This window comes from Mesitornis unicolor, unplaced genomic scaffold (assembly GCF_000695765.1).
Source record: "Mesitornis unicolor isolate BGI_N332 unplaced genomic scaffold, ASM69576v1 scaffold12266, whole genome shotgun sequence".
Taxonomy (NCBI): domain Eukaryota; kingdom Metazoa; phylum Chordata; class Aves; order Mesitornithiformes; family Mesitornithidae; genus Mesitornis; species Mesitornis unicolor.
In genome coordinates, this window is record NW_010188971.1 from 5,664 (window position 1) to 22,816 (window position 17,153).

Below are 17,153 nucleotides of genomic sequence, written 5' to 3' on the forward strand. Positions count from 1 at the left end.
GGCCCTCTAACCATATTGCTTCTGAGCTGTAACATGTATGGAGATAAAAAAGTTAGCTCTTAAGAAGAGGTGCTGGCTTCACAACCTTCAAGTATAATCAAATCACCAGTCAGTTTTCATTTCCACATTCTTTTGTAGCATACATAGCATCCCATGCATTGCAGAGCATACCTTCATGATGAACCTACGTGACTGTCCATGGACTTTGTACTCGGGTTCTCCTTAATATAATCAGGGTGCTTTGATTTACAAGTACTAGATGACACTGTGAATGAGATCTGGTGAACTGAATTGTGACTTTTTCTTTTCCTTACAGATATCTTAAGCAAAATTAAACAGCTCAAATATTTCAGATGTTACATTACCTGTCAAAGGAATGGAACTGTACAGGCTGCTCAGCAGCTGCATCACCAAGAACTCCAAGGAAGGCTGGTGGCAGAAGAACATGATCCACTGCAGTTCCATCAGCTGGCATGCTTACCAAGCTTCTCAGGATGTCCTTTACATTGACATTTTTTGCAGCCGGAACAGAAGTTGCAGGCTTACTATCTTCAGTTCCTGTCTCGCTTCTGCCCTCCTGAGACTTATTTACTTCTAATGACAGCGTGCACAATACTTCACTGATTGCATCCGGACCTGCACTGACATTCAGAGGTGCAGCCTCAGCGACACTACTGGAACTGTTTGTCTGCCCTGAAGCTGGTTCCTCCCCAAGACCAGAATCCCTTCTTCGTACAGATGCTGTACTTTCTGAATCTTCAGAGGAGGCTGAAGCACCAAGAGCAGCAGCCGGGTTTACTAAATCTGTTCATACCAAAGACAGAAAACACATTTTAAGTTCATTATTAACAGAATTGCATTCACATTGCTCCTAAAGTAGTAACACCAATAGGTGACAAATCAAATAATACAGCTCTAAGTATTTCCTCTTGCCTTCTCAGAGATTATAATCTATAAGTATTATAGATACTATAATTCCTATAAGTAATAGAAAGCACAGAACAGAAAAATTTCCTTCTAATTTCTGAGAAGCCTGAAAAGTTTAAACATCCAAAAATAAAGAGACAAGGAAACAGAAGATACTCAACAGTCAAAGAATAAAAAGGAATTGATTATCCTAAAGAAGAATAGGAGAAAGTCTTAAGAGTGGAAACAAGAAGCTGTCAGTCTACATTTATGCATACTTGCCCTTACACAAGATGTTTCTACAACAAGTATTCATGAATACTTAGCTGACCACCTCTACACAGCAAAAGCAATCTATAGAATAGGTTCTTCTCCGATTAGAAAAAGATACACACAAATACTAAGGCAAATTAAATACTACAAAGTTGTTTACTTAGTGGTTACAATGTGCATATTGCTATACAATCTTACATGGACTTGTACAGAATTTTAAGATGCATAAGCCACATTATTTCATTTGGCCAAATAATTAACAGTTTACCTGTAGCAGGAGTTTTATTATTTTCATTCTCTGATTCCGTGAATGACTGGCTACAGTTTGGTGGTCGCCTTTCATTCTGGGGTTCCAGTATATCTCTGTATTTTGAAACCATGAGCACAGATACAAAATACACCACAGCCAAAGCCAAAAACTGAGCCTGTTTGCTATCCTCCTGTAAAAAAAAAAAAAAAAAAAAAGAAGAGACACACACAGATTTTTCCATTGCCATTTCAGCAACACGCTTACTTAAGGTATGCCCAGCGCTACCATAAACAGACAGAGTAAGCTGATATGTCAACAGCAGAAGAACAACGTTCTCTAGTCACAGTTTCTCTCACCTATAAAGCTGGGGAGTACAGCAACTGCATTCTAGTGGCACTAATCCTTTCATTTTTCATTTATAGATATTACAATTTTGACTAAGGTTGTGTGTTTTGACTAAATGCTTCGAATTAGTGCAGGGACTAGGTCCCCTTTATTTATCTACAGCTGTTTCCTCTGTTACACATTTCCTCAATTGTGCTAAGATATTAACAGCATTTGCTGTGAAGTACAACCAGGCAAGCATACTCAACAAAACTCTAAAACCATTTATAAACTATCACATATTAATGATAGAAGTGGAACAAACTCCAGAACCAATGTTAAGGTTCTATTTCACCATCAGAGTGTCCAGGCGGAAGTACGGTACTATGTACAATCTAAGCCAGAATTGGCAAATATACACTTGCATTGTTGCTGTAACATTATGAAGAGACATTAAGAAAATCTTAAAAACACATCTTAATGTGAATTATGCCAGGTACCTCCCCAGAGTACTCAGCAACTCCTAATGAAACAGAGGAAAGAGCTGCATCCCAGATCTGAGTAGACATTATGATTTAGCCTACGCCTGTCCCCTTTGGCTGTTGAAGGAAGAAAATGAACTTTGAGTTCACAGCAGAACTATTGAATATTTGGATCCTCACGGACCAATTAGTAAGAGAAAGGGTGCTTGGGGTGCCTTTTTTCCCCTCATTTACTTAAGGGCTCAGGTAGCACTCACATTTTCCCTCTGAGCTGCTCAAGAAAGTAAGTTAAACTATGAAGCTCACGTCATCATGATTGTAGTGCCTATTCAATAAAGACTTTTTAAATAAGCTATACTGGGAGAAGCTGGTAAGAATTTCTCTATTAAGAACTAGGTAACATAGCTGGATAAGCCAATAACAGGTTAACATCAGAAAAGCACAGAGCAGGGTTGATGGAAGTCGCCTACAATGGTAAAGAATATAAGAAATTGTCTTGCTAGATGAGTTTTTGCAAGACAGTTTCCAACTGGACTTAACACTCAGATCCAGTGAATTGGCACTGGACCCTTATTCTTTCTGCTGTTTGTAGAACTGCTTGACATAAAGCTCATATACTACTGGAAATAGTACCGCTGGTGGTTAAGTGGAATCCAACTGAGTTCCTCCTATACAGGTTCAAATCACTCCAACCACAATACTATGCGCTGAACACAATTTAGGAAACTGCGTGCAAATCAAACATAAAACATTTAGATGCAAGTGTAAGCAGCTCAGATAAAAACTATTACAAAACAGATTTTTTTTAAAAGTCTACTTTTTCTCCACAGCTCAACATAGTAGGCAAAAAGCACAGTTATTGCATCATTTCACACTTATTTGTGAAACTGAAAACCTGGTGGTTAAATATGCCAAAAAGAAGAAGTGTGTGCATACTGTTTTTCTTAAATGAAAAAATGAGTACGCAAAATGCATTTGATTTTGAAGTCTGCATCATTAGGATTATTTTAGTTGTCACCAATACGGAAGATTCGCTTCCTGTTACTCTTTTGCTCACTGATACTGAAGTAAGAGTTACAAGAAGCTTGTTTCAATCAATAATTGCTGTAAAGATAAAAACCAAGGATCTTTCACTATTCTAGACAGAACAAAAGTCACTGTGTAAATCATTATACTTGCTAAATAGCCCAATTATTGTAAAATAAGTTCTGGTGTCCAGAACAAATCCACCAATGACTCATAGCCATTATAGCTGCTGTATTTGCTTACAGAGGGTTTTTTAAGCAATCAATCTCAATTTCCTCAATATCAGCTATAAAGTTGCTGACATAGGGCAAAGATATTTTTAGTCAATCCAAGACTAAAAAAATATGCATATTTACAGCACATGCACAGAAATTGGTTCCTCTGGGGGGAAGTAAAGGAATTAGAGATGGCCTCTAATTTCTAATTAGCTAGAAAGATACTCATTTTTCAAAAAGTATACATCTTTATGATACATAGAATACATAAAGAGTTTGCCTACGTACAGCATGTGAAAGTATCAATTTGTACTAACCACAACTTATTTAATATACAATAGACAGAATCCTAGAAAATGAGCTCTTAGGAAAACACCAAAGAGCCTGATCAGCAGGCAGCGATTTTCACTTCTTCTTTCCAATCCCAAATGGTACAACAGCTGCAGAGTATTATGTGTTCCTAATTATGGTGAGCAGTATTCAGTTTTTGAAAATTCCATTTAGCCAAATCGCGTAACACATAGCAAGTGTTCAGCAAACAGATATACGCAGAAGTCTAGCTACAGAAAATTCAACATTTGTAACTTACTATATCTCTGAACACTACTGCTCGAAGTCGATTAATATCCATATCCTGCAGAAGTCTGTCATGGTCTCGTATTGGAGAAATGCCACCAGTCACAATGTCCACTGGACTCTATTAAAAACAAAAGCAATTGTTTCTGATTCTGTTTTTAAAAGCATTCTACCAATGTGTACATCAGTGCATACAGTCATGCACTGTACATCACATTGTTACAACTAGAACACAAAGATCAGATGTGCATTTCATCTTAAAGGAAGAAAAAAAAAATCCGGCAAATTTCTGTAACATTTCACTGTAAAAAGTTAAATATGCAAGTGTTAAACTCACATCTTAGAAAAACTAATTCAAGATTTCCAGTGTTCTCACTTCAGCTCTATAAAAGTATCAGTAGTGCAAGTATAAGTTTAAAAACCTATCTCTCTGTCCAGAGTAACAATTACTGAGTTTTGTCTTCTGGAATGTGGTCTTCCACTTGCCTTTGCTGCAGACTTCCCTGTTCCTATATAGCCCTGAACTGTTTTCTGGTTCTTCACATCTCCAATGGGCTTCATCTGTGCATGCTGCTGACACTCCAAGCAATTTCTTACTGCTACTGCACATACTTGAAGGGAAAAGAAATGTTAAGAATTACTCTGGGAAATAGTATTCTCTATATTCCTTACAGAGATGCATAATACATTTCCGTTTAATCACAAACTAAAAAGTTTAAACACATCAGTAAAATGATATTTTGCTTCCATAAAACTTAAATAGTTGCAAAACAACTCTCAAAATACTTTAATAATTTATGACTAATAATTAATACTAAACTATTAGAACATATGTGTTATATCTAATGGATACTTCAAAATGAGTGTTAGCATCCCTCATTGAAATTTTACCATGCATACAACCACGGGGCAGAGAGGGTAAAGACAGCTCAATTTCACAGACTAGCAAGGAAGAAAGACAAGTGATACACCAGTGAAACAAAATGACAAAAATCGTTTCACAATGCTCTGTTACTCTCAGGCTGACTGTTCTGAAGTTACACAATTTATTTTTTTAGCTTCACAATTGCACCTGTTTCATCTTCTCACATTATTTTCAAAGGAAAAAAGAACTACCCCACCTCTATACCTGTTTGCATCCCATAAATCTTGTTCTACCTGCACAAAGTTTTAATTGCCTAGAAAGGGAGAGGAAGGCTAGTTACTCTTGAGGCTCTGAGCTGCTCTGGCACTCATGCAAATTAAACTTTTCCTTACAAGAAGTCTTACAGCATGCAACTAGCATGAACACTCTCCTCCTGTATTAACTAACTGAATTCAGTTATGAACTTGTATGTTCTTATTTCTGGAATAGTCTTTACTTTTTTTTAGATAATGATCATTTTCTTTCAATCCAATTTGATGCAAACATATTACAATACTGAATACAACTACTTGCCAATTTGAACCCTACACTTTAGATATTTACATCTCCAGTTTTCACCATATCTTCGTCTACTGACATGGAGATTTAAACCTCTTTTCTGCATACTGTAAAGGTTCCTGGTTTTGTACAATACAAGATCTCTTTTTCTTAAGGCTGCTATATTCTCACCCTTGACTATCTGGGGAACTTCGGTGAAAGCAATATCTTCATGGATAAAGTGAAAACATGCATCTACAACAGTGAGGCTACCAAACTTAACATTCTCTTATTTAAACTTAACATTCTCTTATTTAAACTTAACATTCTCTTATTTAAACTTAACATTCTCTTATTTAAACTTAACATTCTCTTATTTAAACTTAACATTCTTTTATTTAAACTTTTTAAAAAGAAAAAGAACCCCATGTATATGCATTGTAGAATAGAGTAATAGTAAAATATCATGATGCTACTTTGACTAAATTTGATTTTGATTTAACAAAAAAAGAAAAGAGGAAAAAAATCAAGCTAACAAGTGCTAACTATTTAAGTAACAGCAAGCTCCTATGCTCATTAAGTTGTTTTATTTGCTTACCCAGACGAAGACATTGTCGCAGAATTCCTCCAGATGACATATTTTTCTCAGACTCAATTTCAGTGAAACCAAGAGAGCTTGCAAAAATTAGCACATCCACAAGGTTGATTAATCTCTGGAGAAATGTTAAAGATGCTTCTACTGAAAGTCCTTGAGTTGGCGCAATATTCTCCAATTCATGCTACACAGAGAAAGACGAAAGCAACATTTACTTCTTTACAAAGCAGTGGTATTTCTACAACTTAAATTAAGGAAAATGTTGGAAGTCCATTTTCAGTCACATTCAAAAGTAGTAACCAGTCACATTCTAGAAACAATCATTAGTATTGAGATTTAATCCTATTCCAGAACATTGTGGGACAATGAAGCTAAGCAATATCTCTTTACGTCTTCAGGCAAAGAGGGCAGGAACCAATTTATCTTAGAGAAAGCACAGAGGTAGCAAAAAAAGGAAAGAGATGTTTGTGGAAATATCTTACATGCATTTCTGTTTCCCAAAAGGACAGATATAATAATGAATTCACTGCATAAAGAAAGGCTTCCTCCCACAAGAGATAAATTTTAAAATAAAAATGAAATTTCTTACAGTAGCTGATGTGGCAGCAGAAAGCAATGGCAATATACCACCACAAGCCATGATCATGTTGTCCAGCACTTGAGAGATGAGGTGAATTGTGTTGTGCACAAATACGACATTGTCACTGCTATTCACAAAGTCCATCACAGTTTTTGTAGAATGGCTGTTAAAAAAAAAATCAGTAAAAAAAAAAATCACTAAAAATCCATTGAGAATACAAGTTTATTTTTGTAGTATTTTAGCACATTTATGCTTTCATAAAACTAAAACCAGACAGTTAGCAGTGAGGCAGCAAACATCATATGACCATAAGGTTCAACTGATGTACCTCAATCTAAACCTAAAACTGCTTTCCTTTCTGCTTTTAAACCTTCCCAGATCGTAGATTGCTTAAAATATCAGGGTGTATGGTTAACTATCATTTGGTTAAAGACACATTACAGGCTGGTATACAAATACTTGCTATAGCAAGTCACTATCAGTCAATACAATTAAGTTTCCTGGAGATGTGAACCAGATTTGAACTTCAGTCTTTGGAAAAATAAAGTAAATAATAATGGCTTCTCAAATAAATTAAAAATCAACAAAACACAAAAAACTTAAATCTTGTTAAGCATGGAAACAGATTTTCAAAACAGAATCTAAACTATAGTTTAGCTATATCTGACTATGTCCTGAAAGGTTAATTTAGTCACATCCTAAAAATTGTCAAAAATTCACCTCAGTTTAAATTGTGTTTTAATCACTTAAATACTTGTATTTATTCACCCTTACATTCCTTGTTACTGGGTCAGAACAGTCATACGTTTCTTTTTAAATTTGGTATTCACTACTACAATCTAGTAAGAGATACTAGTCTTACTGAAGTTACTAAGTCTTAACATTTAAATGCAGAATTACTACAGTCTTCAAAGTTTCATATATTTTACTAAAATCAACCTGATTATTACATTCAAAATCCCTTTTACAAGTTAATTTTTAAATGCATAGAACATCTCTGTGTTCACAGAACCCTATTAAAGCAGGAACATGGTGTGTGTAAATGCGTAAGTAATAAATAGTATTCAGGATAGATTTTTCTTTTCTTCAGTCCGTATTTAGATACTAATGGACAATGCAGGCTCTTACACACATCAAGAACATGAAAATCATGGTCCAATAAAAATCAACAGCAAGACTGCCATTGACTTAAATGTAGACAGGATTTCAGTCAAAATATATGTGCACGCCCTCAATCAATACACATTTATGTTTGTAGAGTCAAAAAAAATTTGAGACTATTTGGGTATAGGCCACAAAATAATAAAACTACTGAATAATGACTAAAATAGCAGATGCATAAAATGCAAAGTAAAAGAGTGACTCTCATGCAGTTTCAGCAAAATCTTGTTAATTATAATGGAATCACAGAATCACAGAACCACAGAATCTCAGGAGTTGGAAGGGACCTCGAAAGATCATCCAGTCCAACCCCCCTGCCAGAACAGGAACACCTAGACTAGGTCACACAGGAACGCGTCCAGGTGGGTTCTGAATGTGTCCAGAGAAGGAGACTCCACAACCTCTCTGGCCAGCCTGGTCCAGTGCTCTGTCACCCTTACAGTAAAAAAGTTTTTCCTCATGTTCGCATGGAACCTCCTATGCTCCAGCTTGCACCCATTGCCCCTTGTCCTGTCACTGGCTATCACTGAGAAGATTCTGGCTCCTTCCTCCTGACACTCGCCCTTTACAAATTTATAAACATTAATGAGGTCACCCCTCAGTCTCCTCTTTTCCAAGCTAAAGAGACCCAGCTCCCTCAGCCGCTCCTCGTAAGGGAGATGCTCCACTCCCTCCATGGAAATGCCAGTCTAGATCATTCCATATAAAGCACATAAGTTTACCTTCTCCACATCTGTATATCTGTTTCTATGGAAAAAAGTAAGTCTGTGAGCAAGCGTTGATGCATCAGTGACCACTTAAACTCAGGAATACGGAACACAGTTGACCTAGAGTCTCTTCTCGACCCGCCTGATGTAGCGGCTAGCTCTTGTCCTGAAGAATCTTGCTGCCTTGATGTCTGAATACACAGTTTGCAAACAAAAAAACCCCCACAGTTATTAGTTTCCATGGCATACACTGAAATGCATTTAACAGACTTGAGATTTTAGATATTCAACAAGTTTATACTGCGAACATGTTTACAAATAAACCCAAAACTACTGCACAAATGCTATTTACTGGATACACCAAACCTACAAAGTAGTCTACAGCTGCACTACCACACCTGTCAGTCTACGCATACACACAAGCAGCAACTTGACCTTACCACAGGGGGAGTATATGTTGCTGTAGACAAGGTTTTTCCTTCTTTAAGGAAGAATGGTGCAGAATGAAGAGCATCCATTAGCAGGTATCTCTGCAGAAGGGAAGTACTCAGATACATGACTATTTAACCATGAAGAGCTGAGTTAAACTAATGACCAGAGGAGTGGAGCACTGCAGCATGCAACAGAAGCCCCATTTTAAATTTCACTTGCACAAAGGTTGGATGACATGATGGACAACATGGTTGACAACACTGTCAAATTTTAGAGTTAAAAAAAAAAATTTTGTGTACCTGAAGAGTTGCTAGTGTAAAAAAAGAGAAATCACAAGTTCCATTAGAATACGAAAGAAACTTAGTGCTATTTTTTTTCTGCACAAGAAATCTTCACTTCTCAATAATTTTAAGAGTTGAGATGATAAGTGACCAGACTGAAAGTGTAAAAGGAAGGTTGAGTGAAGAAGCAGAAAAAACTCTAGATAAAAACCTCTCAGAAAATAGAAATGTTTCTTTCTATTCTTCAGACTTAAGAACAGAAGTCCGTAAGTGGACGTACAATGAATAAAATCTTAAGAGATTTCTCAGTACACAAATTAGCAAGAACTATGGCTATTCTAACCAAGGGTTGAAAGTATTCTTTAGATAACTCACAAAATCCATACACATTAAAATCCCAAAAATGTGTGTGAACACACTTTTTCAAAAATTGCATAAAATTAGAACTTTTTATTATTTAAGCTAGACATGTGCAGAAGGACAGGTAGAATTTACCTCAGGCATGGATCTAGTGGGCAGAGGTGCTTCTAGACATGCATTAGCTTTTAGTTCCAGTCTTTCTGTATCTGATGCAACACTAGAAACATCAAGCTTGGCGATTCTTTTCTCAGAAGCTGCAGCAGGCTCTGACATGTGTGCATTTGCATTTTCTTCAGCTGTTCTGGTTTCACTAAAAGGAATCTTTTCTTCCTCCAGCTTCTTTTTCTCTTCTGAATCAGGTTGAGGTGCTACGTCTTGAACTGCAGAACTCACTGTTTCCGATAGAGAAGTCAGTTCTTGGTTTTTCCCATCCACACCTTCACTATCTTCAGATTTTAAAACCACAGATTCAGGTCGTTTCTCTATTGCTTTTTCCTGAGTTGTCACTTCACTTTCATTAGAGCAATGTTCCTCGTTCATGTCTGCAACCTCTTCTGAAGGTAAAGGCATACTACTTTCCTCTTTCAAATCAACGAAGTCATCTTCATCTTCCACCTCTACTGTAGATTTTTCCAGTTTTTCTGGACTTTCAGGATTTTCTCCTTCCAAATTAGTTTGCATTGCTAAAGAAGCAGCAGTGACGGCTACTGTTTCTTCAATGAGCTCAAGAGCTTTGCTTGAAAAATCTTCAATTGCTTCAGCTATTCCAGTACTAATTTCTGAAACACTGGGCTCTATTGCTTCTGGTTCTGGAGAAAATTCCTCACAGGGCACTGCTTTTAAATCCTCTGTAGTCTCTCTGTCTTCTCCATGATTAGACACTGAAAGAGTTTGTTGGTCACCATCTGATGAGCTGTTTGTCTCTTTATTTTCAGTACTGCACTCCATGTCATCAATAACACAGGAAAGAGCACTAGCATCTTCATTTAACTCCAAACATTGTTGCTTTCCCTTGGTTTCAGCTTCTTTGCTAACTCTGGAGATTGTTCTAATTGGAGTTGAAGAACATGCTCCACTCCCTTCACCTTCTTTCCCTTGGTATTCCTTATACATTTGAGAAAGACTCTCTTTGTGCATTTCAAAAGTTACCTAAAAGAATATAGTTGAAAGTAGGTTAAAAGTTATATATTAGACTGTTTCAGCTGAAAAAAAAAAAAAAAAAATCAATCCCAACCATTGTTCAAGCCACAAAGTTACACTACAAATTTATATTGCATACTGCTCTTATGATAAGAAATAATTTCATATTGGAGATCACTTCAACTGAGAGCAAGTTTCTCAAGTATAGCTGCTATTTCTGGCCAAAAGGAAGAAGAAGAAGAAAAAAAAAAAGTAACACCAGAGACAAAAAATCCTAAAATTATGCTAAGGACAGGAAATTAGACTTTTACTAGAAGTACTCACAGTTTTAAAGTCTACTTCTAGTAAAAAGTTGAAATGTTTAATTATTTATAGTTAACACTTGCATTATTTCCTAAGTCTAATTAGAGATGACTGTAATTAGCCTATCTGTGCTACCTGCATTCATATAATTGCATAGGATGCAGACAAAAATGCGACAGCGTAACAGGCAGAGAGTTACTAAATTTGAAATAGCTGACAATCTCAATTTTTTTGTAAGAGGGTCCCCTGTGACAAGCAGCAGGGGCACTTACTACATCTGAGCTTTCACATTATTTTAGCACCTTGAGTATGCTCAACAATCTGCAAAGATAAATAAACTTTAAAGAAGTTTACATAAAAAAAATACAATGCCACAAATTCAGAGCAGAGAGAAACATGCAATGAAGCTAAAATCCTGGCTAACTCCAAATGATACCTAAAATTCTCCAGAGGACTTTTCCTCTGGTGAATGCTATTCACTCAGTCTCAAAAGCACATGAGAAGAGCTATTCGAACCAATCAGAGTGAGACAAGCTTCACATGGATAAGCTGAAAAAAATTATTGTTGTTTTTAGGTATATTCAAAAAAAACAGACGGAAAAATTCTTTATATACATACTGATAAAACTAATTTGCCCAAATAAATAGCAGTGTGTTGAAAGTAAATGTCACTAGACTAACTGAAGTTTTTATTACCCTGTCATTCAATTTAGTTTATCTATACCTTTCTATTTAGAATTTAGATTTATCTTCTCTAACAGAGGTGTTTATTTATCTGTAAGCTTAGTTCACAAAATCTTCCCAACATATAAGCTGCAGCTGAGGGGTTTTTTTTTGTAAGCCATTTTCATTTCAAACAAATCCACTTTATGGCTTCTCACTTTCTACTCCACAAACATGTTCTAGTGCTGGCAACTACTTCTGGAGAAACAGTCTGTTAGTTATATCTCAGTTTATATAACCTGTGTACTCATTTTCTGTAATGCTGACTTTTTTTCCAGTGTGCTACCAAGCTAATCCCCTTTACAAAAGCCTATTGCAGCTTCAGAATTTTCTCTTAGCAAGTAAATTTATCATCTTAACTTACAGCATTAAATCAACCTTGCTTGAAAACAAGTTAAAGTCTGCTCTCCTTAATTCCATAGTTGTGAGCTTGCTTTTACTCTCCTTCCTTGCCCTCAGGATCCACCATTTCAGGATCACTGAAACTAAGACTGCCTTTGACCTTCACGTTCCCAACAAGCCCCTTGTTGCTGATGAGTATGAGGGTTGATGGCTCCTTTACCATTTGGAGAACAAAGAAGTTGTCAATGAACTCAAGGAACCTCCTAAATTGCCTATGTTCTGCTGTATTGTCCTTCCAGCAGATATTGGGGTGGCTGAAGTACCCCATGAGGTCCAGGGTCTGCAAATGTGAGGATGCTCCTATCTGTCTGTAGAGGACCTCAGCTCCTTGTTCTTCCTGGTCAGGTGGTATGTAGCAGACACTCACATAACATCACCTTTACCTGTCCTCTCTTTAACCCTAATCCAGAAACTCTCAGATGGCTCCTTATCCATCCTCAGGTAGAGCTCTGTGCACTTCAACTGCTCTCATAAAGGGCATCTCCCATTCCTCATCATCCCAGCCTTTACATCCTAAAGACCTTGTATCCCTTCACTGCATCATTCCAGTTATGGAAGCCATCGCACCACATCTCTGTGATCCTATCAAGACCATTTACATGCATATCATACTTCATATTATGTGGCTGAAAGCTTCCATGTTTTCTTGCCACTCATTAGCAGCTTCACTGCCTTATTAACAAACATGTCACAGCCAAGATTTCAGCTATTCTTAAGAGCTTAAGCTCTTACTGCCTTGCCAACAATGGAGTGCCGCTGCCACCAAACTCTTTCCTTCACACTATAACTTCACATTTAATTTTAAAGATGCATTGTGTTTCTGTGAGGGTTGGTTGTTTGGGTCTTTTGGTAGCAGGAGAGGGGCTATGGAGATAGCTCCTATAAGAAGCTGCTAGAAGCTCCCCTGGCTTCAATTTCAGACCTGCCTCTAACCAAAGCCAAGCCAATCAACACCTCTAGAAAGGATGTATTTAGGAGGTGCCCAGCACATGGCCCTCCCTTCTTGCCCCCAGCCTCAGCCAGCATAGCACTGGCACAGGTGACAGCAGGCTTGGCTGGCCCCAGCTTAAGCTCAAGCCCCGCTGCAGACCCAGCCCAAGAGCCATGAACTCTTCAAGAACCAGCAGAAGAGACACGGAGCGAAGAGAGGAGTGGAATGTGAGAAGAGCAAATTCACACATGCCAAGGTTGGTGAAGAAAGATGGAGGTGCACCAGAGCAGAGCACTCACTGCAGCCCATGGTGAAAGGGCAGGCTGACCCACCTGCAGCCAATGGAAACTCAGCAGTGCAGCAGAGATCCACATGAGAAGCTGACTGTCCCTGAAGATCCCATGACTCTATGCGCAGTGTGTGCTGTGGAGCAGTCTGTGGGAAGGACTGCACCATGCAGAAGGGTAGCCCACACTGAAGCAGTCTGTGAGGAAACTGCAGCCGTGGGCAGACCCACGGAGAAGTTCATAGAGGACTGTCTCCTGTGGGAAGGGCACCACATGGAAGCAGAGGAAGAGTGTGAGTAGGCTCCCCTATCCCTGAAGAGGAAGGAGCAGCAGTAATCGCATAGGATGAACTGACTGTATGAGCTTCAACAAGGCCAAGTGCCGGGTCCTGCACTTCGGTCACAATAACCCCATACAGTAGCGCTACAGGCTTGGGGACGAGTGGCTGGAAAGCTGCCAGGCAGAAAAGGACCTGGGGGTGTTGGTGGACAGCAGGATGACCATGAGCCAGCAATGTGCCCTTGTGGCCAAGAAAGCCAACGGCATCCTGGGGTGTATCAGAAGGGGTGTGGTGAGTAGGTCGAGAGAGGTTCTCCTTCCCCTCTACTCTGCCCTGGTGAGACTGCATTTGGAATATTGTGTTCAGTTCTGGGCCCCTCAGTTCAAGGAGGACAGGAAATTGTTTGAAAGAGTCCAGTGCAGACCCACAAAGATGATGCAGGGAGTGGAGCATCTCCCTTACGAGGAGTGGCTGAGGGAGCTGGGTCTCTTTAGCATGGGGAAGAGGAGACTGTAAGGGTGACAGAGCACTGGAACAGGCTGTTCAGAGAGGTTGTGGAGTCTCCTTCTCTGGACACATTCAAGGCCAACTTGGACATGTTCCTGTGTGACCTAGTCTAGGTGATCCTGCTCTGGCAGGGGGGTTGGACTGGATGATCTTCCAAGGTCCCTTCCAACTCCTAATATTCTGTGATTCTGTGACTGGAACCTCCAGTCCTGTCCCTCTGTGCTGCTGGGTTGGTGGCAGGGGAGGTAAAGAAATTGGGAGCAAAGCTGAGCCCAGGAAAAAGGGAGGGGTGAGGGAAGGTGTTTGACTTTAAGATCTGGTTTTATCTCTCACTATTCTGCTCTGATGTTACGGGTAAATTAAATTGTTTGTCTTTCTCCCCAAGTTGAGTCTATTTTCTGCCCAGGACAATAAGTGGTGAGTGAACTCTGCCTTGTCCTCCATCTCAGCTCATGAGCTTTGTTGTATTTTTTCCTCCTCTTCTCACCAGGGGGTGGGGTCAGGGGTGAGCAAGCAAGTGGCCTCATGGTGCTCAGTTGCCCACTGGTCCTAAACCACAAGAAAAAATACCTAAAATTTCAATGCTGGAAGAAAAGTTCATCTAGATTTAAGATTCCCAGTTATTTAAAATCCAAACAATCATGAAACAAAACTCTATCTAAAAACTAGCCACTGCTTCAAGCAAAGCCCCCCAGTATTTGTTAGCAATAGATACTTATTGTTATTTATTATACAAAGTGTTCCTATGCCACTTTCTCTTTGTCTCTTAAGAGAATTTCCTGTTACATGCTTTGTTTTTCCTAACAACCTACATGTGCTCCCTCGAAGTCAGACAGGCACCACAGGTATTTGTATTAATTCTGAATGTTAACATGTGAACTTTGAATTGCAAATTGAGCAGTTTTGTTTTTCCAGCTAAGACTGCTGAAAGCTTCAACTATGAGTTCTACTGATTGTACAGGTTAAAGATGCAGGCAATTTTGCAACAAGTTCTTCTTTGCCCACCTATGGTCAACTGTTAAAAATATAATGTGTGGTACAGTGATGCAATATAATTTCACAATCAATCTCATCAAAGCACAATCTGATGAGAATCTATTTAGATTTAAGACAAATGCAAGAACCTGCAAGGAGACATGCACTGGTAAAGAAAATTAGACAGTGTATATAACTACAGGAGAACATTATTCAAAAAAACAAAGCCAAAAGCCCCATGAAAGAGAAAGTAATTTCTACTTCTACCATAAACGCCAGAAAAAGTTCATGTCACTTAATAACTAATGCATTAAATACTGTCTTTTAAATAATACTGAAATTAAAATAGCAATGCACAAAAATCAGGCAGACTACCTTAAACAAAGTGTTTTCAAATTTGCATTTTAAGTTTGGGGGTTTCTTTTTATATAAAATGGAAAAAAAATACTGCTTTGTAAAATCCAACTTTTCAACAAGCCTGTCTAAACAGTTCTGCTCAGTGTATTAATTTGTAATTGGTTTGACAGGAAACTAAGAAATAGTGGTACTAGGATGGGGGACGCATTGTCCAGTGCCTCCACACTTCTGTTCCATGATACAGCATTTATGAACCACACAAGTTCATAAAGCCAAGCAATACAACCTACAAAGAAAACATGTAAGGTTAACAAAAGCAGTATCAATGAAAATGCAAAATGAAGTAGAAATTATTATTATTAAATAAAAGTAGACAGATACAGTATATAAAGGTATTAAAAGATTAACCATTACGATCTGCAACCATGCAACAATTTACAAGACAACTGTCAGCGTGGAAAACCTTAAATGTATTTAAGCCATTTTTTATTTTTCTTAAGGCATTTGCAACTGTAAAGGGGATAATACAAAATTAATTACTAGAAATTGTTCTAAATTAGAGAGCTAAAAGGCCAATCATTAATTTTCACCACCATTTGAAGGTTAATCCATAGCTGTTTGAAATGCTTGGAATGCATCTCTACGCACTACTAGTTAAAGACACTTGTGAACTAATATCTGCAGCACTTGCCTCTGCCATTAATTTTATCTTAATTGGACATCCAACATTTACTAATCACCAAGGAGAAAAATTAGTATATAGCAATGAAAAAGGTTAAGATGACTGATGTTTACCTTAAAGAACATAAGGAAAATATTTTAATTATAGATTAAGTTTTTGGTCTTTTTTCCATTATCAGTTGCACAATTTTGTAGAGAGGAAGGGAATGTCTACCATACAGGTCAGACAACTATATAGTACTGCTGTTTCCTTACAGAGTCTGCTCAGTGCAAACTAACTCCTGTGCTGCTGCCGCCTTAAATAAACTCTTCATAATTCCAGAAAGCATGACAACTTTTTAAATCTTAACAAGGACTTTATAGATCTGCTTTTCTACTTCTTCTCTAGCAACATTAACTGTTCAAAAGTGAAAACTAATCTCCAAACAAAACCAGGTCTGTTTAGATGGGAGGCATCAATATCTGAACATATCAAACCTAATTTTCAGTTCCATGAAGTGAAAGATATAAAGGTACTGTGTGCACCATACACTGACTTACAGTTTGTAACCCATTGACCTGAGGAATCTCTGGGTTATTTCTGAGTGGTTCATAGAAGAGAGCTAAGAAAAGAGAATTCATATATACTATGCAGGATGCTACATATGAGAACTTTCTAGGAGTCTATGTTTCCACCAAAAAATGATTCAATGACAAACAAGGTGGGTATGAGGGGGGGGGGGGGGATGAAAACCATTATTACAAGACAACTTCATGTTCCTGCATTTTCATCTAGGTAGCAATATTTTTGCATTTTTTCTCCTCAGCTTGACAAAAAATATGCATGCAAATAATTTCTAGAATAAGAAAGCAAGTACTAGTCAATATAATTCATAAAAGTCCCTGCTTATCTGAGAGAATTTCATGTCAGCAGCATTTTGTTTTCAGATGAAGTTAAGGTACAGCTTACTGTTAGACCACCACACAGTAATAAACTGAAACAGCATACCAAATACAT

At 37.9% G+C, this 17,153-nt stretch overlaps 1 protein-coding gene across 1 annotated transcript in view; it reads right to left on the minus strand.

Moving 5' to 3' along the window:
* Nucleotides 1-365: 365 nt before the first annotated feature.
* The window catches only part of LRBA (LPS-responsive vesicle trafficking, beach and anchor containing), a gene marked incomplete at its 3' end in the record, with an annotated part of 87,886 nt that continues 71,098 nt past the window's right edge, over nucleotides 366-17,153 (minus strand). The window contains exons 22-29 of the mRNA XM_010185909.1: nucleotides 9,706-10,719; nucleotides 8,513-8,688; nucleotides 6,639-6,792; nucleotides 6,053-6,233; nucleotides 4,539-4,663; nucleotides 4,066-4,173; nucleotides 1,448-1,619; nucleotides 366-804 (exon numbers count right to left, since the gene is read on the minus strand). Of these exons, the coding sequence (XP_010184211.1) occupies nucleotides 366-804; nucleotides 1,448-1,619; nucleotides 4,066-4,173; nucleotides 4,539-4,663; nucleotides 6,053-6,233; nucleotides 6,639-6,792; nucleotides 8,513-8,688; nucleotides 9,706-10,719 (2,369 nt within the window). The remainder of the gene's footprint in view (nucleotides 805-1,447; nucleotides 1,620-4,065; nucleotides 4,174-4,538; nucleotides 4,664-6,052; nucleotides 6,234-6,638; nucleotides 6,793-8,512; nucleotides 8,689-9,705; nucleotides 10,720-17,153) is intronic.